Source organism: Aspergillus aculeatinus (genome assembly GCF_003184765.1).
Source record: "Aspergillus aculeatinus CBS 121060 unplaced genomic scaffold BO66scaffold_3, whole genome shotgun sequence".
Classification (NCBI taxonomy): Eukaryota; Fungi; Ascomycota; class Eurotiomycetes; order Eurotiales; family Aspergillaceae; genus Aspergillus; species Aspergillus aculeatinus.
This window is the reverse complement of record NW_020291472.1, coordinates 246152-272173: the sequence shown is the minus strand read 5'-3', so window position 1 is coordinate 272173 and position 26022 is coordinate 246152. Positions and strand designations below refer to the sequence as shown.

Here is a 26022-nt window from a genome sequence, read left to right as displayed (position 1 = left end):
GTGAAACAAGTAGCTTTTGCTTTGAATCATGCAAGCAAGCACATTGTAGGCTTCTACTAAACACTCGTAAATAGTGTAGTCATGATGGCGTGAGGACTCATACATCCATTGGTGCTGCAACGGAAGTCTCGCTCCGCCCTGAGCTAATCCCGATTGGGTCGGCCAAACGTCGCCGCTCCCCGACCTCTTTCTGCATCTTCCATCTTCCTGGAACCTTCCTCAGTATCTTATTTCAATCCCCTACATGTGCGGCGTTCTAGGCGCTCAACTCTCTCTTCCTCTCACTCCAATCGGTTGAAGTAGGGTGGGTATCATCTTGTATGGACATTGCCGTCTTAGCATTTCCTTGTCTTGTCGTTCTTTTGTCCGACTTTGTTTCAACTGCGGTTCCCGCACCGTCCCACTTCAGCCTGTTTCGCGCCCAAGTTCCACCGTCATTGTTAGTAACGACCGTGGTTTCAGCATTTCCCAGCATTGCCTAACAATAGTTTGATTGCCGGGCTGACCTAGTTTGTCCTTCTAACAGGTGTCTCCGTTCCTCTCCTCTCGATTAGGTTCTACCTCAATCTCGCCTCGGTCGACATAGTACCCGATAGTGGACCCTTGCTGGACTTGGTGCTGTCGCTGGTGGGACAGTCTCATTCGAACCCTCCATCTTTAGCAGAGGCAGGCTTATGGCAGACAACAAACGTCCAAGTGTGGGAGCGAGAGCATCTGCGCAAGGACCGACCGCAGGAGCCACAAGCCAGGGAGCGACAGGCGCCATGGTCCCTTTGGAAGTGGCATTGAGCGGCGCCATTGGCGCACGGTAAAGCTCCCTGTTCTTCTCGGGCTTGTATAGCCTGGTGTTGATGTGCATTTGGTTGCCCATGAGCGGCTTCCGATGCCTGCTGCTGGTTAAGTGCTATTCGTCCGTATGCTGATACCATCATCATCTCCTAGTGTCCGCATCAGCACAGCCCCGGTCGCGTCGACGATTGAGGGTACCCTCTTTACTGCTGACCCTATCACGAATCTAGTCGCCATTGACACCGCCGATGGAAAGCAGTCCCAGACCGGCGACTACCGCATCATCCCGATTTCGCGTATACAATCCGTCCAGATCCTCTCCCTCGCCCCGTCTGCCACCGCCTCCGACGGACCGTCCTTCGCCGACGCAGTACCACCCCTCCACGCTCTTGACATACGTTCCTTGAAAAACCGGGAGGCCAATGCTATTGCTAAAGCGCACGAAGGCGAGGCTCGTCGTGGCAAGGGTGTGACTCGCGAGGCGCAGGACATCTTCGACGCCTTCAGTCGGACCATGCCGGCTAGATGGGATGGGGCCAAGATCATTGTGGCGGACGCAGTTTCCATTGCGGCTCCATACCGCGTGGACGACTGTCGGCCTCTGGTGGCTGGTGACACGGCTGCCCTTGCCCGAGTACGCAAGGTGGTGAGTCATCTAGCCATTCGTGGATCTTGCGCAAACAGTGGTGGTCTGACATGAATCGTACAGCTCGAAATGGAACGCAAGAAGATCGAATTGCGCAATGCCAGCGCCACCATCGGTATGGGTCACCTCCCCCGTCTTGGCCGCCAGAGATCTCAGCATTCATCTAACACATCGACTGCAGGGCCTGGCGCTGCTGGACAGAGAAAGGGCGGTTGAACCGTTCCCGTTCTATCGCGGAGTTGATTACCTCTTCGACGGCTAGTTTTGTTTTATATGGCACTGTCATCAAAGCGAGTTTTAAGTGGATTAGATGCCCCATCCGCATGGATCAGCGGGATGAGAAGAGCATTGGGGAAGAGAGTGATCGACCCCTTGAAGTTGAACTATACATGGGAAGTGTGGGTCTCGGGCTTTAGAAGAGTCGCAAGAAAAACCACGTGGGCTGGAGATGACGGACTGATAACATCTTGGTGAGCTGGGTATAAAGAATTCTCTGGATGCATTGGCGTGTGGTGGGTAGGATTGACTGCATTCACGTCTTGCAGATCTGCCGGCTATACACTTTGGGGAGGGCGAGTGGGAATGACGGTCTGCCCCCCAGCTAATGTATGTGTATCTGAAGATATAGTACCGGATACTCTGATAGGAGGGCAACAATGCTATGTCTTTCTAGATGTCCCGTAGCATAATAAGTAGCCTAACATCTGTCCCTTTTTACCTGAGCGTGGCATGTGTTGTAGACAATGAGATATTCTCCCACCCCGGGGTACTTTTCTCCGTTCATCCACCCTCAGTATCTCAAGCGCCGTATGTCCCACGTACAGCACAAGCGACTTCCGCCCATCGTCGCGTGGTTACAATCCTCCGGATCGTCCAGTGTATGTGTGCGCCCTGTCACGAACCCTTCAAGCGCAACTGACCATGTGAGCGGCTCCGATGATCTGCAGGAGAGCACGCTACCACCACCCCCCTCCCTCCCATCGTAGTATGTAGTATCAGTAACACGAACACCAGCCTCCGATCACGCCTTCTTGTAGGACTGTTGTGCCTGTGCCTCGCGAATCAATCGTTGAACCGAACTACCAGTACTTTAGGTCCCCGGGTTCCTGGGGTGTCCGGAAATGCGGTAGGGTGTGTCGGGTTATTCCAAGTTCCTAATCGCCTTGGCTCGACTAGGTATTGATGTACGGGTTGGATCGGACGTGTCGAATACTTTGTTGTAGGATGGCTTTCTTTCTTTCTTTTTTTTTTTTTTTCAACGGGTGGGGCTTTTGGCTTTTGGCTTTTGGGTTGTGGATTGTGCATGGGACTATTCATGCAATGCGATAGCTGGTGGACCTACGGAGTACTGTACATCTACCGTACAGAGTACTGGGGGATAGAAAAGTGAGAGTTTGAGGGTAGAGGATAGAGGATATGAGTACGTATCTATGTAGGTAGTCAGGTCGGTAGGGGTTGTTGAGATGCCTGAGCGTTTTGGGGTGCCGTGCGGAGAGGGAGGGGGAAGGGGGATGATGATGATTTGCGGGACGGAGATGATTGACTGACTATCACTTGTCGGACCCTGCGCAGAAGGTGATCGATTACCTAGTGATACTTCCTTTTAAGTCGTCAATAGGAGTAACTTATTGGTAGGACGAGCGAGCTAGCTAGCTAGCTACCTACTGACTCTGATGTCCCTATGGCCCCCCTCGACGCGGGCTAGGCCACATGGACGAGGCTATCTATCTCTGTACAGTACGGTACTCTGTAGTGTTTCACTGGATGGATGCTAAACTTACTCGAGGATATGCATAATGGATGGGCATGGCAGGTGACTCACTCCATTTTGCAGTAACTGGCTTACCTGTGGTTTGGGTGATGGGCAGAAACGAGGATTCTCTCCGTACCCGTTGGTTGATTCTCCTCATTAATCATTGACCAGGGAGAGGGGAGAGGGGAAGGGGGGGCAATAAGCTACTGTTTATGGTTCGTTAGTGTCGACATAGTTTCCCGCTTTGTCTTCTTGTCATTATGACGATGTGGTCATCTTTTAGCCTTTAGCCCTATGGGGTGTGGCGAGAGAGTGACTCGAGACTCGAGTTGTACTGTGACAGTGCTGTACTGCAAGTGTAGTGAAAGAAAGAGAGAGAGAGAGAGAGAGAGAGAGAGCAAGAAAGAAAGATAAGAAATTCGAGAAGAACGATCTAGCCTCGGTTCATTTGTTGTGTTTGAGGGGACTGAGGGGGAACTATGATCTCAGCCCGAGGATGGGATTCGTTCATCTGTTCATCATATCTGATCACTGTGGGTGTATGGTTCCAGAAGATCAGTGATTCTCGTATCACATCATAGCTATCCAGTAGTACCGGTAGTCATGGGTGGATAGATAACTTAGATGCAGTGGGTATAGTTTCTCAAGACTCAGTCAATCTGTGCCTGAACTCTTTTCCCTCTCCGACGGTACAGTCTGAAGAGAGCAATTCTGATTGTCGGGTCAGTCCGAATCCCTCCTCATTTTCCATACAGTCAGCCATCGTCCGACCACCCAATGACCATCCATGAAAGGCGCGTGGTCAAAGTTGGTCCCGCCGACGCTGGCCGGTTTCTCAATAATTGCTGGGTTCAGATGCCAAGCAGTCAGTCAAGTCAAGTCGGTGTGTGTGAGAGTGAGATGTGGATGTGCATCTCTCGGAGTAACAGTAAAACTGCGCCCCAGGCACGGATGCCGGGTGGAATAGCCTGCCAGATAGGCGATTGCTGCCTGATTGATGGATGCATACACTACAGAGTACGATGGTTAATTATAAAGTCATGATTAGCTGACTCTTACTCTTGATGCATGATGTCCGACAGTGATTATAGTCATGAAGAGACCCTCTACGTGAGACTTTCCCAAGCTACTGATTCCCCCCTCACGAACCTTGAAATCTCAAGGTACCAACCACGACCATCACCACCAATTGACCAGCATTTGGGTCAACTAAATAAATGCCCCTGGGCTTTTCTGTCGCTCCCCTCCTTCCCCCGGATCGTCCGGAAGGGTAAAGCCCAAAGATGCAAAATTTAATCTCGGAGCGTCGGAGCAATCACTGATGTCCAGTACCCAGTATCCGTAGTTGTGAGTGGCTTGTCGGGTTGTTCCCCGCTCTTCCAGCCTTGGGAAAGAATCGAATGACCTGCGACTTGCCCTGATGGCTCATGCCCAGCAACTAGTCTAAGGCAGACAGGGGGGGGGGGGGCCAAGTGGCACAGCAAAAGTGGAGGGAGGGAGGAGACAATTCTTGTGATCCACAGACACTAATGTAGGGAAAAAGGGAAGAAGGAAAGGAAATAATAAGTGAATCATTTGAAGCGAAGAGATTGAACCCTGAGCAGCAGCCCGTCCTTTAGGTTATCCTCCAGTCAGTCAGTCGGTTTGTCGGTTGGCAAAGGCAGAGTCATCCATGATCCTATTCGGCACGGATGTTTAAGGGTCAGGCACTCCGTCTTCAATCCAGAGAGGTGAAGTCCTTCTGTTTGTTCTGCTTGTTCTGCTTCGTCTTCTTCTATTTCTTCAGCTTCTTCGGTTTCTTCTTCTTGCTTCGCTTCTCCTTCCTTTCGGTTGTGTGATGTCCAATTCCCTGAAAGTGGCCTGTAATTTGAGACAAGTCAGGTGTTGTGGAACCAGCCTAGTGGTTGAAGGGGTGGTGGATTGTTGTCATCATGATTATTAACTTTGGTCGTGCTCGTATTCTTTTTGGGTTGGGTTGGTTGCTGGATGGTCTGGGGATGAAATGACGTTCTGGTGGCTAAGTTACCTACTTACCTAGTCTACTACTTACTATTGAGCTCAGGGGATGGAAGGAAAGGAAGGAAGGGAAGGGAGGACAATCAAGTCACTCCCTCAATCAGTCCCCAATCAACCCCTTCGATCAGTCAATCGCATCGCCTCTCCTGTCTTTATCAGAGTAGACCTGTTGTACTCATACTTCTAGTCAAGGTAGTAACTTAGTAGCACGACCCTGAATTCCTTCCAAACCATAACAATCTTGTTCTCCCCCCCCCCCCCTCAAGTACTCCGTAACGTACCTCCATTTATTGTTATTTTTATTATTACTATTATTTCATCCGACTCGGTTTGTTTGAAATCAATCCCTCTTCCATCTTACTCCTACTCCCAGTTTGTTTGAACTATTGGCATAATTCCTCACTAATCTACTTTTCCCCTAGCGCCTGATTACCCTCAGACTGCCTCCCTGTGCTGTCATTCCTCAATCTCTCTCTCTCCCTCTCTTTTTTTTGCTGTTCTTCTTCTTCCCTCCTGCAGCGGTCGCCCTTGCATCATCCATCCATACGAACTATTCCCCTTCCCCCCAATTTACTTACTTTGACAGTTCCTTTTTCTACCTCTTTCCTTGGATTAGTCCCTTTTCTTTTTTTTACTTTCCTTTGTGTCATTTCATCAATTCCCTTTTCCTCTCCAATCTCCGAGACCAGTCATTTTTGCTCCTTCACCGATCTTCTTCCCACACTCCTTTGGCCGCCCACCCGTCCTTGAACCCCTCTCCCCCCCCCCCCCCCCCGATTCTTTTCTTCCCTCGAATTTCCCTCGATCGTGTGCGCGCGCGGTGGGCCTCTGAGACACAACTCACATTCTCACTGATGGGGCCATCCTCGTTGTAGCGAACGCCTCTGAGTCCGCGATTCACCCATATATCACTTCGCCTCCCTCCCTCCTACCTACCTCCCCGACGATCAGCACCGTCCCAGTATGGGTGTTTCCCCGGCCGGCAATCATCATCGACGGCGGAGCTCAGTGTTGGCTGCAGGTTCCCATTCGGCGACTTTTGACCCAAGGGACGACATTGCAAGGGTGACCGGGGACGGAGTCGCTTCGAAAAGAGAGGAGAAGAAGTCCTCACCGGCTGAGGACGCAGACGAGTCGGACCTGTCCTCCATTGCGGAAAGCAGCGAAATGGATTACACGAGCTCGGACGAAGACATCCACGATGACGAGGAGACCGGCCTGACTGCGAGGCAGAGACGTCAGCGACGGCGCAGAAGACAGCAGCGCAGGCAGTTGGATGCCCGCATAGCCGATGTCAAGGCCTCGAAACAGGACTGGCTGCCACTGGGAATGGGCGATCGGGACATCCTCCAAAAGCTTCTAGTCAACGGTGGCTTAATCCTCATGTGGTACTTTTTCTCGCTGTCGATTTCAATTGTAAGTTTTGATCCTAGGGACGGAGCTGGGCGGGTGCTGGACAGCTGCTAACTGGGTCGCGTGCCCTCTCTACAGTACAACAAATGGATGTTTTCGGACAATAACGTCGTATTTCCGTTCCCTCTCTTCACCACCAGTCTGCATATGGCTGTTCAGTTCACACTCTCTTCCCTTCTGCTTTACTTGATACCATCGTTGCGCCCGCAGCACCCTCACACCTCCACGCCGTCCGGTTCGCCCGTCCGAGGTCATGATAACTCGGAGAAAGGGCCGATCCTCACCAAATTCTTCTACTTTACTCGTCTGGTTCCCTGCGGTGCAGCAACCTCCCTCGACATTGGTCTTGGAAATATGTCCTTGAAGTTCATCTCCCTCACTTTTCTTACTATGTGCAAATCGTCCGCCCTCGCCTTTGTTCTTCTGTTTGCCTTCCTCTTCCGCCTCGAGACTCCCTCAGTTAGATTGATAATCATTATCGCCACAATGACTGTAGGTGTTGTCATGATGGTCGCTGGCGAGACCGCTTTCAATGTAGTCGGGTTCGTCCTGGTCATTGCATCCGCGTTCTTCTCGGGTTTCCGATGGGGTCTGACCCAGATCCTCCTCCTCCGCCACCCAGCGACGGCCAATCCCTTCTCTACTCTATTTTTCCTTACCCCCGTCATGTTTGTGTCTCTTATTATTATTGCGCTGGCTGTGGAGGGACCCTCCGAGATCGCTGCGGGATTCCATGCGTTGGCCGAGGCTCGCGGTAGCCTGTTCGGGGTGGGCCTGTTGATCTTCCCCGGCCTTCTCGCTTTCTGTATGATTTCGTCCGAATTCGCGCTCCTCAAGCGCTCCTCGGTGGTAACCTTGAGCATCTGCGGTATTTTCAAGGAAGTGGTCACCATCAGTGCAGCGGGGGTGATTTTCCACGACCAGCTCACCTTCATCAACATCACTGGCTTGTTTGTGACCATCGCCAGCATTGGTACATATAACTACATGAAGATTGCGAAGATGCGTGCGGAAGCTCGGAAGGGATCTTGGACGCGCAGTCCGAACCTTGACTCTGAGGCCGACGACTCGGATCCCACGGGCGAGCGCGGCGAATATCAGCGGATCCGCCACCCTGAGACAGGCATGCGATACTCGCCGGACGACCTGGACGACGATGAGAATGTCAACATCACACCGGCCGACCACCTGAACCCCGGCCGCCGCTCCTTCCGCGTCCGTGCCAGCGGCGCCAGCAGCAATGTGCATGGGCTGAGCATCAACACTTCGAACCTCAGCGACCACGATCGGTCGCTTTCCCCGCGGGTCGCCGGTCCCTCCCCGTTGAAATCTGCACCGCCGGTCATCACTTCGCTTGAGGCGGAGCTTCACAAGTCGGATCGGCGGCAAAGCTTCGGGGGCGCTGTGCAACCATCCCCGGATAGGCTCTCCCATGGGGAGGGGCGATCCGCCCACTGAAGACCAACCCTGGCGGCTGAGCTCTTCTCGCATGATTTTGGGAACCGCTGGTCTGGTTCAGCTCACGGCTCCGCTGTTCCACGAAACACTTTTGACAGCACTCTGTCCACACAGGATTTGATGTGATGGCCTTTGGCTAGAGGCTGACGGTACCTTGCATCCTGAATCCATCCATGTGAATTTTCTTTTTTCCGTTGGCTCGAAAGTCGACATGCCCGAGAGGTGGCATGTGTGGAGTACATTTGGCGTTGTGCACATAATGTCAGACCCGGTCTGAGATAGAGGTTTATTTATCGCGTGATACCATGTTATCTATCTCTTAGCCCGCCACAGGGAGAGGGTTTTGCTTGCGATCACATTTGCCGGCATTCTGCCTTGGTTGTTTGATGTTTACAGCCCGAGTGCATCATGGATACCCCATATACCAATATATTTTACCATGATCTGTGTTCTTATTTCTTGGTAGGCTTAGTGTGTATTCATGATTAGGTTGAATCTGTTCTGTGTTAAGATAATAAAATTGATGACTGTGTCTTCTGCATTGGAATTGGTAGTTGGTGTCAAATGAGTAGTATGTGTGGGCAGGCTACTGAACTCGAACGACTTTCCCTTTCCGCTTTACATCCAACTTGACGCCGCTTTTTGCTCACTAAGCGGCCCGGAGTGTGGGAGGAGTATAAAAGTGCGTGTTCTAAGTTGACAATCCTACCAGCAATCCTTCGAGATGAAGCACTAGGACTATCTCAATTACCACAACAAAATGCTTCATACAAGATACACATGCTTTACATTCCCAATACCTTGCCACTCTGCCCCCTCTCGCTCTGGTCATCGCTTCACCATTGAAACGGTCCTGCTCCCATCGTCACTCCAAGTCTTCCAACCCCATCACCTCCCAGAAACCCACCACGCCCCCACCAACCCCATCACAGCGAAGACCACAGCCCATCGCGCCAACCCCCGCTTAATATGATAAGCCGCCACGCGATCGATCGCTTTGGAATCATTAATTCTGGGGAAAGGAATACCCTTGGGAACCTCCTTGCCCAGCGCCCGACACAGTGGCTCCCACCCCTCCTTGACACTGAACAACACCAACTGATCCGCGGGCACCACCTCCTTCAGCCACTCCAGATGCCGGTCGTAGATCCAGGCGTTATCGCGGCTATTCCCGTAGATCCGATCCCACTGGCGCTGCAGCAGGTCGATATACGTCACGAAGTACCGCATCCCCGGCAAGGGGAGCAGAACCGCCCCTAGAAACCACAGCTTGGCCAGGGAGCTGATCTGCTGCATGCTCTGCACCCAGCTGTCGCGATCGCGCACGGTCACGATCACTTTGGCACGGGGATAGAGCTCGAGCAGTTCGGGGACCAATTGGCTGGCCGGGGCGTCGGTGATCGCGCCGTAGCCGGCGGTGCGGGCCCGCAGCCGCTGCAGGGTTTGCGGCCTATCGCCCGCGAGCCAGGTGCGCAGGATGGCGTTCCACGATTGGATCTCAAGGGGGGGCCCCATGGTGGTTTGCGTGCCCCCGTGGTAGACGGGGGCGTCCAGGAGGATCTCTAGGGCTGCGCTGAAGGATGCGGTTCCCGTGCGGGAGAGCCCCGCCCCGATCACCTGCAGGTCCGTGCCGGGGCGGGGGACGGATGCTTGTTGGCCCATTGTTGGTATTCAATCTAGAACGTAGAAGGTGATGACGATTGTGTTTTCGATGTTGAAGTGAGAAATCTGGGTTGAAAATGAATGCCCTGAGGGGATGAGGTGATGATGGGGCAGTGCGGGAACAGGGCTAGTGCTGACCGCCGTGGCAGGGATATAAATGTAGTTAATTACTAGGTAGAGAGTGACCCCTCACATAAGCTTTCTAGATAACTATCGAACTGGACTGCCGTGGAGATCCAGCAACTTTCCTTTTCTGCTTGAGATCGAACTTGGTGCGGCTTCTTGCTCCACTGAGCAGCCCGAGTATCTCGCCGTCAAGCACTGGCTTATCTTCCCATGACACCACCCAGCCTCAATTAAGCCACTATGTATATTTACCTGCCCGTATTCACATCATCGGTGCACCTGTTAGCATGACGATCCGACAACAAAGCAGGGAGAGCTGGAGGTAAACACTTGTAATCCACGCTCGATGTACTGTACACTACCCGGTAGAAGAGTGAATAGCGGACGCAGTGGCTAAGTTCGGAGGGTCCCGGCGGCAGATCCGCTCCTTCCACTGGGCCAGATTCCCGCCGCCCAGCGGCTAATTCAAGGCTCATTTAATTCTCCCACTAACTTAGATCCGTCCTCTCCAATGTAACTTGGAACTCCCTGAGCAAATCTTACCAGGGATGGCTCTCAGACTTCTTCTTTTTCTCCCTTTCTCCCCCCTTTCTTCCTCTCTTTCTGTCTTTCTCCTCACCTTTCTGCTCTACCAGGCAATAGCCACCCCGAGCCAAGCCAGATAAGCCCGCTGCCCCGCTGGGGACATCCCCATCCCCTCCCCGCATTTAAGATCAACAATTGAGAATTGAGCGCCTCAAGGGGCGATTGAGTGCGCCTACAAATCCATTCCAACTGGTTTGATGTTCGATCTTACTGTCTTTTCTACTTGATTGAGCGAGTATGGTTCTGTCCATCCTTCAGAAACGACTCCCTCGAACCATTCTACTTTTACTTGGGGCGATCGTCGTCATTCTGAGCTTCTCGCCGATCCACTATGCGCAAGTGACAGCGCGGAATCGGCCCGAGGATGAGTCGATCCCCCTCCATCCCATCAGCAACGAGACTTTAGGAGTGCGCACAGAAATTCTGCTGAAAGGGATAACTTTGTACTAACAAGACGCAGACTCAGAAGATTTTTGTTGTGAACCTCCCGTCCAGACCCGATAAGAGGGACAATATTATCTTGGGTTCATCGGTCAGCGGCTTCCGTGTGGAATGGATTGATGGGGTCACCCCGGACGAAGTCAATCCCAAATCAATACCTCATGTAAGCCTGAAAATGTGTGAAACTTGATTCTGTGTTGGTGGCTGATGAGCTCCTCCAGCATTGGAATCCAGACCACAAGCCCACGGAATATGCGGCCCGGCGTGCGCATGTCAATGCAATGCAGCAGTATGCAACATCCCGCTTGCTGTCCTGCAATACCTGCTGACCCTCGCGCAGAATCGTCCAAGGCAGACTCGGAAGCGCTATCATCATGGAGGACGATGTCGACTGGGACGTGACCCTCAAAACGCAGCTCCAGAGCTATGCGCTCGCCGTCCGAGCTCTGCAGGGCTCGGATGGCAACTCCACCGGGTCTCCCTATGGCGACGACTGGGATGTCCTCTGGCTCGGCCACTGCGGTATGAGTTGCAAGACCGAGCTGCCGGTTTTCCTGTCGCATCAGGATTTCACAGTGTTACCGCCCCATCACTTCCTACCTTACTGGCGCGATCCGCCTCCTATCGATCGACCCGACCATGCGCGCCTGGTCTGCAGCGTGGGCGATGCGGTCTGCTCTCTGGTCTATGCTGTGAGCTACTTCGGCGCCCAGAAGATCCTGGCGGCGCTCTCCGTTAGCCCTGGGCAGCTGGCGGAGCAGATTGATATCGGGGCTCAATTCGATGTGTCGTTGGGCCGGATGTGCGGGCATGGGTATCTGCGGTGCTTCGGCGCGTATCCGTCGCTGACGGGGGGGTATCAGCCCGCTGGGTCATTCTCCAAGACCTCCGATATACATGATCAGGATGACAGTGTGCACGGGGCTTATAGTTTCGGGGTGATGTATAGTACCATGCTTAACGTCAACCGGCTCCTGAGCGGCGAGAGGACGGTCCATGCGACGTGGGATGATGTAGGAGTGCCGTTGGATGCTGACCCGAGGAATTTCACGGTGCTTGGAGGGTCGGTTGCGATGTTAGTGGAGGATGGGATGCAGAAGATTGTGGATGTTTCTGCGGACTAGTTTGTGCTGCCGTGGCAACAGGTGCAGGCTGATTGATTGATGCATTCATTCGTCAGACAGCTACAGACAGCAAATCGTGCTAAGCAGTTCTGGCGGCAGATCTCGATATAGTGGCTCAGCGTGGCACGACCTCGCTATAAATACATAATGTGGAAGTAATACATGGGGTGTCAATCGGCTTGCCTGCCAATACAGAACAGCTTGAATCTGGGCGTCGCAAAATGGGACTGATCCTCCGATTTCAGGCATTTCTCATTCTACCCACGCCTTGTCAATGCAGTCTTTCCTTCGAAGTACACCAGAAAGCGTTGGAGGGGTGGGACCTAGTTCTCTCCACGGCTTTCAAGCAAACTTCGAATCTCTGCTGGTGATTCAAGGCTAGCAATACTCCCTCGTCTGATTGGGCCACTGCTAGAAGACATTGGTCTACAAAACCCGAGCTTCGTAATCATTCAACACAGACTTGAGTTTAGGACTTTGCAAGAGATTGTCGCAGACAGCCAACCTCTGAGATCAGCCGCTGCTTCGAATGGTCAAGTTCCCAGTCGGGCCGCCCAAATGTGCAAGTTAATCTTTGTTGTGCATCATATGGAATGCATCGTCAACCCGGGACTTCCTCCCAAATCCCACCTATAAACAAAGTTCGTGAAATGACCGCGCCAAACCATGCCAACAGGCCATTGCATAGACTCTTACCCTTGGCGGGCCGATTCCAAAGTTTCAGCCTCAGCGATTAGGGCATGTCTCTCATTGCACGGATCGGGATGGCCGTTGCCAGGAACCCGATCCCCGGCGGCTAAGCCTAAGAATAACACCCCTAGGGACATCGCAGCAAGGCTGTTGGCACCATACCATGAGCCTTTCAAGGGTACAAGGGTCTGGTATAATAGTAGCTGTATCCGGTAGATCACTACCCAGATCGCTGCCATCCTCTTGATCATCCATTCCCTAAGACCATATACATTTTTGGCTGAAGAAGATGCCCGCCCTGCGCTTTGTACTCCTCCTGCTATACCTTTTAATCCAGCGCGCCGCAACCTCCGACGCAAACAACTACTTCATCAACCCCTCCTCCGGCAACGGCATCAACCCCGTCTGGACCTTAGGAGACGACCAGGTCATCTCCTGGAAAACGACCCTGGGGGTGTTCAATGTCTCCATCTGGCAGCAGAGTCTGGTCCAGCAGAGCGCCGCCAGTCAGGGAAATATCTATTGTGGGTAACCCCCCCCCCCCCCCTCTCCTCTCCTCTGGTCAGCTTCAGCATCAGGGGCGAGCGCAAAGCAAGACCCAGAACGCGTGAACCCCAGCAAGCCCTATATCTCAGGTAGCTTAGTACTGCACCTCAGCTGAGGTCTTTTTCCATGCTCTCCCTCCCCCCCCGGGCTGCCCTCTTTTCCTAAATCTCCCCGTTCGTCTGCATTACCCGACCCTACCTACACACAGCCTCCCCCCCACACCCCTAAGCTTCCCCACATCCAGATAACTAACCCCGGGACCCCCCTCTTGTGGGCGAACGCAGCCAAAATCCACCCCACCGACTCCGTCACAAACTTCACCTGGCCCGTCCAGCTCTACGGCTTCGACCTCGAGTACTCCAACGTCTTCTTCCTGTGGATTGACCCCGACGAGGCGGGTGGGTTCGTCTCGTGCTATTTCAATATCTCCAGGCCGACGGCCTCGTCGACGCGCGAGGCGGGCTCGACGACGGGATCTGCGCTGGTGCAGAAGACTGGTGGTGCGGGGGTGGTTGCTACTGCTCCTGCTAGTGCTACAGCTACAGCTACAGGGTCTGGTACGGGAACGGGTGCCATGGCCACAGGCTCAACTGATAACGAGACCGGGGCGTTAACGGGGCCGAGTCGGTTGGCGCTCGGGGTCGGTCTCGGGGTCGGGGTCCCGTTGCTTGGGGCGGTGGTGGCGCTGGGGGTTGTGGTGGGGAAATGGAGGCGGGATTTGCAAGTACAGGGCGGTGGTGCGGGGGGGAAGGAGGGGTCGTCGTCGAAGGCGACTCTTGCGTCTGCTGCTGGTGGGGCTGGGTATGGGTGTGGGTATGAGTATGGGCCTGGGTATGAGTATGAGTACGGGTCTGGGCATGCGCGTGGACATGGACATGGATACCAGCATTACGGAGGTGGGGAGGGGCCGAAGGAGGTGGTCGGGTCGGAGCCGAGGGACAGATTGGGTGGATGTGGGGGTGGGGATTGGGCGGAGTTGATGGGCAGTGAGAGGTGATGCTTGAGGTAGGTACCAGGTGGAAGGTTTCATGTATATATCGGGGTTGGAGGGGTGGTTGTATGGATGTTGTTGGATATATTCTCTGTTTGGTTAGATGGTGGCGTATAGTTCTGAGTAGGTTTATAGCAAGGCAACTAGACTTGTACATGTAGGGGTTGAGATTCAGGTGTTTTAGAAGTAATAGATTCCACTGATCTGGCTATTTGTTGACACTATCTCCATACTCTTGAGCTCAGTGTCCCTATAGTCTAACGCGGGGAAATGTGTGGTATCCCTTGTCCGATCTCAGAGCCCGTCCCTTCACTCCTTGATATAAGTCTTGAAGAGGTTCGCCAGCTCGAAAAAGCTGGCCTTGTAGAACCGTTCCTGCGTGGTTAGGTTGACATACTGTCACGCCAGTTAGCTTACCCCACCCTCGGAAACTGAGGACAGAAGTTGGGTACTCACCTGCAAGCCGAACTTGACCGTGAACCCGGCCGTCCACTCGAGGTTATCGGCAATGGACCACGCCAGACACCCTACCAGATTGACCCCCTCCGCCACAGCGATCAGCATGGCCTCCACGTAGTCACGGTAGTACGCGGACCGGACCGGGTCGGTCAGAATATCCTCGCGCTTGGACTTGTAGGCCTCGAAGGGCTCGGTCCAGCCGAACTCGGTGATGACGATGCCGTTGGCCGGCTGCCACGTGCGCTGGATGTAGTGCAGGAACGCGGGGAGCCACTCCGTGGCCTTGTGCAGCCACCGGGTGTTGGGGTCGGAGGCCGGACCGATCAGCCACCCGCCCTCGCTTGCTGGTAAGGTGTAGGTCGAGTTGTAGCACTGCGGGTAGAGGCTGTTACTCGGGTCGGCGAGGCATCCCTCTATCCCGGCGTCGGGCGCCATATAGTAGGCCGCGGTGTAGGCGTCGTGCGCGAAGAAGTCGCTCGCGCCCCGGATGAGGCTCTTCTCGGCCGCGGTGAACTCGGGCAGGAAGCTGGATGTGAAGTTTTTGAGGCGGGCTGGGTAGTCGCCTAGGAATAGGGGGTCGGCGAACCATCCTTCGTTAAAGGCCCAGGCTCGTTCGACGGCTTCGGCGTCCGCGCTGGAGTTCGTTCGGGGCAGTTTGTACCCGCCGTTGTTCTTGACGCTGATCGGGGCGGTGATGTTGAGGGACCGTGCGAGGTGGTAGGTCTTGCCGGCAGCCAGGAGCATGTAGTGTCCGCACCAGAACTTTTGTTGGTGGGCGGGGATGGTTGTTGCTGTGGTGAAGTAGCCGTCCGGCACGGGGTACTCGCCGCAGAAGGAGATGGGCTCGTTGAACGTGTACCACTGCGCTACTTTGCTGCCCCATCGGATTAGGAGTACGCGAGCGTATGCGAGGTAGTCGTCGACGATTTTCTCGGAGGTCCATCCGCCGTATGAGAGCTGCAGGAAGAGTGGCAGGTCCCAGTGGTAGAGGGTAACCTGCGGTTGCACCCCGTATTCCAAGCAGGTGTCGATCACGTCGTCGTAGTGCTGGAGACCAGCTTCGTTGATCGGGCCATTGCCGAAGGGGAAGATCCGGGACCAGGAGATGGAGAAGGAATAGGCTTTGACGCCCATGGCGGCGATGCGTTGGATGTCTGGTCGTAGTGGTTAGATCTAGGTTCTCCCGAGAGGACTGGAAGGTATCATGAGGGACGGTGTGTACCCTCTTTGTAGGTGTAGTACTGGTTAATCGCGATATCCCCAGTTTGGTTATCAGCTACACTCATTGCTCGATGCGTGAAGGCATCCCATATGCTGGGGCCACGGCCGTCGGCTTTGACAGCCCCCTCGACCTGGTACGAGGCACTGGTGACGCCCCACCAGAATCCCTTGGGGAAGGACCAGCTATCATTCTTCCCCTGGGCGGGAACTTGGGCGCCAGTCAGGTAGGAGGGATAGTATAATTGGGGCGGTGGGATCAGTTGGGAGCTTGGGACTGGAGTGGGCTCCACGGTGGTATTGACCGCTGCGGTCTCCACGGGACCGATGTAGATGTTCCACAGGTCTATGGTATATGAGCTGAGGTCCCTACGGAGAGCCCCCTTAGGGAAGAAGCTGACCTTCGACTGTGAGGTTAAGGCTGGTGACTAGAGGCGCTGAGCTGGTGGTTGGAGTTCCATTGCTCGCGTCTATAGCTGCAACCGGGTGAATGGCGAGCAGCGCAGTGAGGAAGGGTACGCGCATGATGTTGTTGATGATGATGCTCAAAGTCTATAAACTTCTGAGATGCTCATGATTCTTTCAAGTCTGCCCATGCTGAGGGCGTCCTTTTAACGCTAAGGCTTGTCATTATTTAGCCAAAACAGAAATCAATCGCAGGCATTGCTGCTGCAGTCTGCAGTCATGAAAGTGGTGGAACCATTCAAGTCCGGAGATCTGCATCTACCAGGAGACGGGATAAATATCCCGCTGCAGAGAAGATCCCTCCTATTGATCCGGTTAATCGTCGTGACTGGGATTGCTGAACTTCCCCCTCATTGTTCGATCTGTAGATGCGGGGTTGGGAAAAATGACAATGTTTGTGAGGAAGTTGAAGAGGGGAAGAAAGGGAAGGGGAAGCCTTCCACTACTACCACTTCCACTTCCACATCCACTTTCACATCCACATCAACCTCCACCTCCGCCTCCGCCTTATCTCCAGATCTACTTCATCATTCAGTCTAGATCTCAATTTGTCTTATGTCATGTTATTACCCTTTCACATTGATTCTATGATGCTATTCGTCTACAACGTATCGAGAACCATGTACAATGACCAGTCGGCAGCTGCAACAACACCAAGCACGACATACACTAACCCCGACAACCTCGACACCTCGACATAGCACAATCACCTATAATAGGTATGACGGAGTATTCAAGTTGGGAAGGACCCGTGATGTCGCATGATTCAGCTCCCCTTGGCGTTCAAAGGATGCACCAAACCCAATTCCATGGTTCTCGCCCGATGGCCGCAGATGATGACTTCATGATGCTCGACGTCAATTGAACCGCATCGCATCATCCGCCACCACACACCCTGGCAGCTCAGGGTTTCTCGCCTTCAACCTTGGAAATGCTCACCACTCCTCGAATCGGAACAGCACTCGCCTATTTCCGTCGCATCGGCATGTCGGACTCCGACTCACCCACCTCACGCCCGCATTGTCACATCGGGAAGCTTTGAGTTTGGGTTTGCTGATCAATAGGCTCTCGGAGACCCCACTACTCTTTCCTGCTTCTTGTACATCCGGTAATGTCCGTTATCAGACGTTAGGGGTGAATATAATCTGATGATGTATGTTCCAATGCGTCGGTCCAGACTCTACCCCTGGTGCTCCCCATATATCCTTCTGAATGCGCAGCTCGATCTTTAATTGCCATCAGGTCAATGACCAGGCTCTTGCTTATCATAAATCATGGACAGAGAGCAGAATATCGGCTCCAGACGCAATCTAAACGTCCAGCACGAGGATAACCCCTCGCAGACTTCTTTGTCTCTGTCCGAGTCAATCTCGCACTCCGGGTCCAGCCATCATGAAGACCAATCCACCCTTGCCAGCGGACACGTCGCTGGGAGTCAAAAGAGGCTCACTCTCGACAGAAGATTGACTGATGATGATATTGCGCGCGTGCTGTCCAAGAGACAAACCCCTAGGTCAGGATCTGAATCCGGGGGTGGTGCAGATGATACCGCTCAGATTGCGAAACTGGTGTCTCGGATGTTTGGCCACGAGAGGAAAGCCAACTCAGAAGAGGAAAAGACGAGGCATCTCGGCGTAGTATGGAAGAATCTCACGGTTAAAGGCGTGGGACTAGGCGCTGCCATTCAACCTACGAATGCAGACATCTTTCTTGCCGTACCTCGATTGATCAAGAACTTTTTCACTCGTCGCAAGCATCATGGTTCAGGGAATGCGTTGCGTACTATTCTTGACGACTTCACAGTGAGTGATAGCGTTGCACCTCATTCCTATAAGAATGATTCTGACTTTTGTTTTTCCTACAAGGGTTGCGTGCGGCCTGGAGAAATGCTTCTCGTGCTGGGTCGCCCCGGATCTGGCTGCTCAACCTTTTTGAAAGTGATAGGAAATCAGAGGTCCGGCTACAAGAGTGTCGAAGGCGATGTACTGTATGGAGGCACTGATTCTGAGACAATGGCCGATAAATATCGCTCAGAAGGTATTCAATCCTTGTTCTTGGTTTCTGGCATTGTTGATCCAGGACTGACGTCCGTAGTGCTCTATAATCCCGAAGATGATCTTCATTATGCCACGCTTACAGTCCGAGATACACTCATGTTCGCGCTGAAAAGCAGGACACCGGGCCAGGAGTCGCGACTTCCGGGAGAAACCAGGAAGCAGTATCAGGAAACCTTCCTGTCCACAATTGCCAAGTTGTTCTGGATTGAACATGCGCTCGGCACAAAGGTTGGAAATGAACTAATCCGTGGTATTTCCGGGGGAGAAAAAAAGCGTGTTTCCATCGGCGAAGCGTTGGTCACTAAGGCTAGCACACAATGCTGGGACAATTCGACGAAAGGCCTGGACGCAAGCACGGCCCTGGAGTATGTCCAGAGCCTAAGGAGCTCAACAGACATGTCCCATGCATCCACCCTTGTGGCACTGTATCAGGCGTCGGAAAACCTTTACAACTTGTTCGACAAGGTGATGTTGATCGAGGACGGAAAATGCGCATACTACGGACGCACAGAAAATGCAAAAGCTTACTTCGAGAGCTTGGGATTCGAGTGCCCTCCTCGATGGACAACCCCGGATTTTCTGACATCGGTCAGCGATCCCTTTGCAAGGCGTGTCAAGCAAGGGTGGGAGGATCGCATTCCTCGGTCAGGGGAGGATTTCCAAAGAGCATATCGACACAGTGACATCTCTAAAGCTGCTCAAAAAGATATCGAGGATTTTGAGCAGGAGGTAGAGGTCCATAGAGAGGAACAGGAGGTTGCCAGGGAAAAGCTCAAGAAGAATTACACAGTATCCTTTTATAAACAAATTATCATATTGACCCAGCGACAGTTTCTCATCATGTATGGTGATAAGCAGACACTGATCGGCAAATGGGCCATGCTTACTTTCCAAGCATTGATCATTGGAAGTCTGTTTTATGACCTTCCCCAGACCAGGTTTGTCCGCACCTATGCCAGCCATTCTGGACTCTCTAATCAGTACGCAGTGCCGGTGTTTTCACACGAGGGGGTGTATTGTTCTTTGTCCTTTTATTCAATGCACTTCTCGCCATGGCTGAACTTACGGCGTTCTTCTCGAGTCGGCCTATTATGCTGAAGCACAAGACTTTGTGAGTACTGCATCAAAAACGTAGGAACCGATACTAATTCCCAAAGTTCCTTTTATCGTCCTTCAGCATTTGCTCTGGCTCAGGTCGTTGTTGATGTGCCTATTATTTTCATCCAAGTAACTCTTTTCGAGTTGGTGGTATATTTGTACGCCTTCTTTAGCCTATTTAGCGCAATAGTAGCTGACCATCCTGCGCAGCATGTCGAACCTTCAGAGGACAGCATCCCAGTTCTTTATCAACTTCCTGTTTATATTCACGCTTACCATGACGATGTATTCCTTGTTCCGAACCATCGGCGCCTTGACTGGCTCCCTTGACGTTTGTGAGTAAGATCTTAAGGGACTCTAGAGCCTGGACTAATATCTCTAGCCACACGTCTTACCGGTGTCGTGATTCAGATTCTGATCGTATATACCGGTAATTGAAGTCCCGCCCTTCGCATCCCTTGTCATATAACAACTGACCAATTCAGGTTATCTCATCCCTCCATGGAAGATGCATCCTTGGTTCAAATGGTTGATTTGGGTCAATCCAGTACAATACGCCTTTGAGGCAATCATGTCGAACGAGTTTTACAATCTCAACCTACAATGCGTTCCACCAGCTATTTTCCCAGATGGTCCGACTGCACAGACAGGCCATCAAGTGTGCGCCATACAAGGAAGCACCCCGAATCAGCTGGTCGTTCAGGGATCTAGATATATAGAAGAAGCCTTCACATACAGTCGATCTCATCTTTGGCGTAACTTTGGGATTATCATCGGCTGGTTCATACTCTTCGTCGTTCTGACCATGCTAGGCATGGAACTCCAGAAACCCAACAAGGGAGGCAGCACGGTCACCATCTTCAAGCGGGGCGAGGCACCCAAAGCTGTCGAGGATGCGGTGAAATACAAGGAGCTTCCGGGTGATATCGAATCTGGGAGCAGCAATAGCCTCCAAGAAAAGAACTCGGACGAATCACAGAAACAGGTTCAGGGTATCGCGAAAAGTACTTCTATCTTCACGTGGCAAAATGTGAATTATACAATCCCGTATAAAGGCGACCAGAAGAAGCTCCTCCAAGACGTACAGGGATACGTTAAGCCAGGTCGTCTCACAGCTCTCATGGGTGCGTCAGGAGCAGGGTTAGTCTATGAATCAACTATCTCCGTCGAAATTCTGACTTACCATCGTTTCAGGAAAACAACCCTTTTGAATACCCTAGCGCAGCGTGTCAACTTTGGTGTTGTCACTGGTACATTCCTTGTTGATGGCAAGTAAGTGTGTCCATCTTAGCAGTCCTTCCGCTGTTGCTGAGTTCTCCAGGCCGCTTCCAAAGAGTTTCCAAAGAGCCACTGGCTTTGCTGAGCAAATGGACATCCATGAGCCTACAGCTACTGTGAGAGAATCACTCCGATTCTCGGCCCGTCTTCGTCAACCAAGCGACGTTTCGATCCAGGAAAAATATGATTATTGCGAGAAGATCATTGATCTGCTGGAAATGAGAGGCATAGCAGGAGCAACAGTCGGGGCCGGTGGCGCTGGGCTGAACCCAGAGCAACGTAAGCGATTGACTATTGCGGTTGAGTTAGCAAGCAAGCCACAACTGTTACTCTTCCTTGATGAGCCGACCTCTGGGCTGGACTCACTGGCCGCTTACAATATTGTACGCTTTCTCCGACGACTTGCCGATGCTGGTCAAGCGATTCTATGCACGATCCATCAGCCGTCTGCTGTTTTGTTCGAAGAGTTCGACGATTTGCTTTTGCTACAAGCTGGAGGAAGGGTCGTTTACAACGCTGAGCTGGGCTCAGATTCCAGGACGCTCATTGACTATTTCGAAAGCAATGGCGCCAGGAAGTGTGCCTCGCACGAGAACCCTGCCGAGGTATTTGCAGCCTTTCATATCACATCGACCTGTTTCACTGACTGAAGTAGTACATGCTCGACGCCATTGGTGCTGGAAACCCTGAGTACAAAGGACAAGACTGGGGCGATGTCTGGGCCAATTCAGAAGAACACAGACAACTCTCAGAGACCATCGAGAAGATAACCCGAGAACGTCGGGACAAGGAAGGAGGAGAACGAACAGATGATGACCGCGAGTTTGCGATGCCCGTCTGGGTGCAAATTTTGGCGGTCACCAAACGATCCTTCATTGCCTACTGGCGGGCGCCGCAATACGTTCTGGTAGGTGGTGGTCGAACTGCTATAAGCCATCAGTCTTAACAAGCTCGCAGGGTAAATTCATCCTGCACATTTTCACCGGATTGTTCAATACCTTCACCTTCTGGCACCTAGGCAACAGCCAAATCGACATGCAATCCCGTTTATTCTCCATCTTCATGACCCTCACCATCTGCCCGCCTCTGATCCAGCAGCTCCAGCCTCGATACCTCCATTTCCGCGATCTCTACCAGTCTCGGGAGGCCGGTTCCAAGATCTATTCCTGGACAGCCTTCGTGACCAGCGCCATTCTCCCCGAATTGCCGTATTCAATCGTCGCAGGCTCGCTCTACTTCAACTGCTGGCAAGCAAACCCTCTCTCTTCACCATCTCCATCCGTCCACGCAAACTAATAGACACCACCACAGGTACTGGGGCGTCTGGTTCCCGCGCGACTCGTTCAGCTCCGGCTACGTCTGGATGATGCTCATGCTCTTCGAGGCCTTCTACATCGGCTTCGGGCAGTTCATCGCCGCCTTCGCGCCCAACGAGCTCTTCGCCTCCCTCCTCGTGCCCACGTTCTTCACCTTCGTCGTCTCCTTCTGCGGCGTCGTCGTCCCCTACAACGCGCTCATCCACTTCTGGCGCTCCTGGATGTACTGGCTCACGCCCTTCCACTACCTCCTCGAGGGACTCCTGGGCGTGGTCACCCACAACGTCCCCGTCCGCTGCGTCTCCCGCGAAGAGTCGCTCTTCAGTCCGCCCCCCGGCTCCACCTGTCAGGACTACGCCGGTGCCTACGCCTCGCAAGCTGGCGGATACGTCCAAGACGCGGCCAACGGGCTCTGTGCCTTCTGTCAATACGCTGATGGCGATGTCTTTGTATGTCTCTCTCTCTTCCTCTCTATGCCTCTCCCTCTGAAGGCGGCATGAGCACTAACGTATATCCTTTCGCCGTGCCATCCCAGGCCGCAAGTTTCAACGTCTTCTACTCGCATAAATGGCGAGATTACGTAAGTCTATCTTGTCCCCCGGCCGCTGGTCAATCTTGCTGGGCTGTTTCCCTTTGGTCTCAGGTCGACATGAAGCTGATAGCCCAATGCAGGGGATTTTCTGGGCCTACGTGATGTTCAACTTCATGGCGGTCTTCTTCTTTTCATGGCTGTATCTGCATGGCATCGGTGATATCAGGAAGTGGTTTAGTAAGCGGAAGGCGAAGGATGCGAACGCTCCGCAGGAGAAGACGGGGGATCGGTGAGTGGGTGGGCTGTCTAAGAGGCAAACTGACATGCGCAGACATGCTGTTGGGAACAGGGGGGGAATAAATATAGGAGAACCTCGGGAGTTAAGTCGAGGGTTTACTTGGAACTTGAACGCTGAAAAGTACTAGTATAGTTTAGACTGTGAATGGAATTCCAATCTCAAGGATCATGTATATAAAAACGTATGTACAGGAGAATCAACACACAACAGAAACAATCCTCAAGATGACACACCACTCATTTGCATAGGATGGCTTCGTTTCCCTCCCCACCCCACCTTCATCCTGTCATAACCTATACTTGTGGGGGAGTGTGGGTCCACTGTTGCTTCTCCCCGACGTTAAGATCGGACACATTTTCAATAATGAGGTAGATAGATAGATAGATAGATAGATAGATGGTTGTAAATAGTGACCTTGAGTCGGTGATGAGAATATACCCGGTTGTACCTTCATTTTCTGAATGACGAGAGTACATTTGTCTTCTTAGGAAGAGGTAAGTTTCGAGGCGTCCCACTCGGTGGGATGATAAGAGTGCCAAAGGCAAGCTAGTTGCCTCAGACACCCATTAAGCCGTCTCTGAGCAGGAGGGCGGCGGCGTCGGTGCGGAAGTCCCGGAGGCTGTACCTGTGGGATTAGAGGAGATACCACCGCCGGATTGTTGCGGAGCGGTCCACAGGCTGGAGGAGCCGGTGGAGTGCTGGGCTGATGTGCTGCCGGCACCGGTAGTTACGGTTGGCGAGGACAATGGTACAGGTACGCCAGAGCTAGGGACATTGCCCTCTGGGGCGTCGTGTCCGACAGCGGATGGCGCTGCCGTCGCCGTATGATGACCGTTCATCAAGCGAGGGCGTTTGGCATGAGGGCCCGTTTCAGGGCTGCGAGTCACGGAATCCTGGTGTTGCTGTGATTGTTGTTGTTGTTGCTGCTGCTGGTATGATGATGCGGGTGCTGCGCTGGGAATAGGGGCGGGATTCGTTGGGGAAGGATCGGGACTCAAGGCCGAGGCGCCCGTCGGAGGGTGTAGCATTCTGCTTGCTGTCCTGTCATCGCCTGCTGTGGCCGTCGCACTGCGCTGCTGTCTTGTTTCTGTGCTAGAAGGCGCTATCTGAGGGAGATCATCTTGATGTTGCTGCTGCTGAAGGGAGGCTGTGTAGCCTACGCCCACGCGACCCATTCCCTTATCATGCATCACAACTCGCTTCCATTTCGCAACAACATTGTCGTAATCCCATCGCGATGAGGTAGGGGAGATCTGGCTCTGGTGCGCGTCCAACTCCTTGGCGACATCCCGCGGAAGAGGCAAGGTGTCAGGCGGGAAGAGTGCAAACTCTCGCGGCCATTGGCAGGAACCGAGTCGTTCGACCTGGGCGCGGAGTTGGTTGGCTTCCTGTTGGACACGGGCGAGCTGATCGTCCAAGGATTTGCGCTTGTCCGTTTCGCGAGCGAAAGCGCGCGTGATCTCGAGTTGCCAAGCATCTTTGCGCATTTCCTGGGACAAAGAGGCCCAGTGCTTGAAGGCGAGTTCAAGATGACGGAGGCTGAGGTCTTCGTGTTGTTGGGCGCTGCGGCTGATCATACTGGAGTCGAGCCCATAGGTCGATGGGCGGCCGGAATGAGGGTGAGAACCGGACTCAACGGAAGAGAGTTGGTCGGACTGCCATTGTTCAATTTTGGCGCGGAGAGCTTGTCGGACAATCTCGAGGTGCTCGACTCCCGGAGGTTGGAGTGGGAAAGATGTAGGTGAGGGGAACGGGTTGGTCGCGAAGAGGCTGGGCGGAGGAGGGAGAAGCTGCAGACAGAGGGAGGGAAACGTTTGCGATTGGATGTCAAAGTCAAATGGAGAGAGTCGGGGGCGCATTCGAGAGCTGGAGGGACCAAGAATGTCAGATCGTTTATCAAAACGCGCCAAGGGCCAGATGGGAGGTGGTCATACGTTGCAGCCTTGATGTTATCCAGCACCTCGCGCAAAGCCAATTCCAGCGCCCGCATGGTATCCGGATTACTCGAATTGTGTCTATCCGTGAAGGTGAAGGATCCGGTTCGAGACTGCGAAGGCGCAATGCGCGAATGGGCGGAGGTGCCCTCCTGCGCCTGGCTCGGATTCGGGATGTCGTTGATGACTCCGGTCGCATGCCACGTAGGGGTGTTGAACATCATCCTATACGCGCCGTCGCGTGGCTTCGTGCCCGAGTCGCCCGAGCTGAATAGGTCTTGTTGACGTTTGCCCGGTGTTCGCTCGGGGGTGTCGCGTCTGCCGGACGAGGTGCGGGCCTGGCGTCGCGTGATCTCACTTCGAATGCGTCGAATCTCCTCGACATCGTGGATGCCGTCGGGTTTCTTCTTGAACATGAATTGATCGAGGTGGCGTCCGAGGGAGGATGAGGTGAATGCCTGGTGGCAGTATTTGCATTGCCGATCTTTGAGGGCCGGGTTCTTCGCGGAGCTCGACGGGTTGTGATCGTCTGCTCCGACGGACCCCTCGGGGGTGTTGGTGGGACGCGACGAGGCGCTTTCTTCCATGGCGAACGAGGCTGCCTGAGATTGAGGAGGGAAAATTGATTGAAAGTGTGGCGAGGGGTGAGGGTTGTGGAGAGACGCGTGCGCTAGGAGGGTTACTGGAAGATGGCGTGGACTGGGAAGGTATAGCTCAATGCATGCATGACACAAACCAAATGGAGCGAATGAGAGGCAAGCGAGATGGCTGGAATTATGGAGAAGGAATTGAGGATGGCATGCGACGAGATGCGAGGTGATGCAGTCCGAAAGAGGGGGGAGAAGCGATGAGAAAGAGGAGAGGAGCAACACACGAGGGAGGGAGGAGAAGAGGAGAAGAGGAGAGAGAGAGAGAGAGAGAGAGAAGAAGGGAAAGAAGGAAGGGAAAGGAAAGGAACGTGACGATGGATGGAGGAAAAGAAGCGCCAAGCCGAGACAGTAAGTGAGTGGGGTCTAGTTACCTAGTACTGGGTGGTCTTTCCGCTTGCTTGCTTTTGCTTGTCTTGCTACTTGCTATTGTTACTTGTTACGGATACTCTTCAACACATTCTTGCAGGCACTTGAAGA

The 26022-nt window shown here is 53.2% G+C and overlaps 8 protein-coding genes across 8 annotated transcripts; 5 read left to right on the top strand and 3 right to left on the bottom strand.

Annotated features, from left to right (window-relative positions):
• Positions 1-679: 679 nt before the first annotated feature.
• On the top strand, positions 680-2090 carry BO66DRAFT_387970 (anticodon-binding domain-containing protein). The gene is made up of 3 exons (XM_025646438.1): positions 680-1435; positions 1499-1550; positions 1617-2090. Exons 1-3 carry the CDS (start codon positions 917-919, stop codon positions 1649-1651), a joined length of 606 nt encoding a protein of 201 aa, XP_025508321.1. The 5' UTR covers positions 680-916; the 3' UTR covers positions 1652-2090.
• A 3887-nt stretch (positions 2091-5977) lies between these two features.
• On the top strand, positions 5978-8526 carry BO66DRAFT_340206 (putative nucleotide-sugar transporter). The gene is made up of 2 exons (XM_025644401.1): positions 5978-6620; positions 6696-8526. The coding sequence occupies exons 1-2, from the start codon at positions 6168-6170 to the stop codon at positions 8073-8075; spliced, it is 1833 nt and encodes a 610-aa protein (XP_025508320.1). The 5' UTR covers positions 5978-6167; the 3' UTR covers positions 8076-8526.
• A 437-nt stretch (positions 8527-8963) lies between these two features.
• On the bottom strand, positions 8964-9839 carry BO66DRAFT_417228 (sulfotransferase family protein; the record flags this gene model as incomplete). The annotated part of the gene is made up of 1 exon (XM_025649660.1): positions 8964-9839. Exon 1 carries the CDS (start codon positions 9735-9737, stop codon positions 8964-8966), a length of 774 nt encoding a protein of 257 aa, XP_025508319.1. The 5' UTR covers positions 9738-9839.
• A 264-nt stretch (positions 9840-10103) lies between these two features.
• Positions 10104-12013, top strand: BO66DRAFT_434299 (uncharacterized protein; the record flags this gene model as incomplete). The annotated part of the gene is made up of 5 exons (XM_025650770.1): positions 10104-10121; positions 10707-10856; positions 10909-11052; positions 11111-11178; positions 11230-12013. The coding sequence occupies 5 exons, from the start codon at positions 10104-10106 to the stop codon at positions 12011-12013; spliced, it is 1164 nt and encodes a 387-aa protein (XP_025508318.1).
• A 979-nt stretch (positions 12014-12992) lies between these two features.
• Positions 12993-14246, top strand: BO66DRAFT_425495 (uncharacterized protein; the record flags this gene model as incomplete). The annotated part of the gene is made up of 2 exons (XM_025650232.1): positions 12993-13227; positions 13534-14246. 2 exons carry the CDS (start codon positions 12993-12995, stop codon positions 14244-14246), a joined length of 948 nt encoding a protein of 315 aa, XP_025508317.1.
• A 303-nt stretch (positions 14247-14549) lies between these two features.
• BO66DRAFT_364695 (glycoside hydrolase family 1 protein) lies at positions 14550-16769 on the bottom strand (the record flags this gene model as incomplete). Its single annotated transcript, XM_025645179.1, has 4 exons — positions 16319-16769; positions 15922-16263; positions 14697-15853; positions 14550-14636 (listed from the first exon to the last, which is right to left on the bottom strand). Exons 1-4 carry the CDS (start codon positions 16440-16442, stop codon positions 14550-14552), a joined length of 1710 nt encoding a protein of 569 aa, XP_025508316.1. The 5' UTR covers positions 16443-16769.
• Positions 16770-17656: 887 nt separating this feature from the next.
• On the top strand, positions 17657-22956 carry BO66DRAFT_407869 (putative ABC transporter; the record flags this gene model as incomplete). The annotated part of the gene is made up of 15 exons (XM_025649086.1): positions 17657-18184; positions 18248-18419; positions 18477-19377; positions 19428-19550; positions 19597-19695; positions 19748-19872; positions 19920-19967; positions 20023-20677; positions 20732-20809; positions 20859-21420; positions 21471-21722; positions 21773-22062; positions 22127-22580; positions 22667-22711; positions 22804-22956. The coding sequence occupies 15 exons, from the start codon at positions 17657-17659 to the stop codon at positions 22954-22956; spliced, it is 4485 nt and encodes a 1494-aa protein (XP_025508315.1).
• Positions 22957-23136: 180 nt separating this feature from the next.
• On the bottom strand, positions 23137-25765 carry BO66DRAFT_387965 (uncharacterized protein). Its single transcript, XM_025646437.1, has 2 exons — positions 24896-25765; positions 23137-24827 (listed from the first exon to the last, which is right to left on the bottom strand). Exons 1-2 carry the CDS (start codon positions 25480-25482, stop codon positions 23528-23530), a joined length of 1887 nt encoding a protein of 628 aa, XP_025508314.1. The 5' UTR covers positions 25483-25765; the 3' UTR covers positions 23137-23527.
• Positions 25766-26022: the final 257 nt, after the last annotated feature.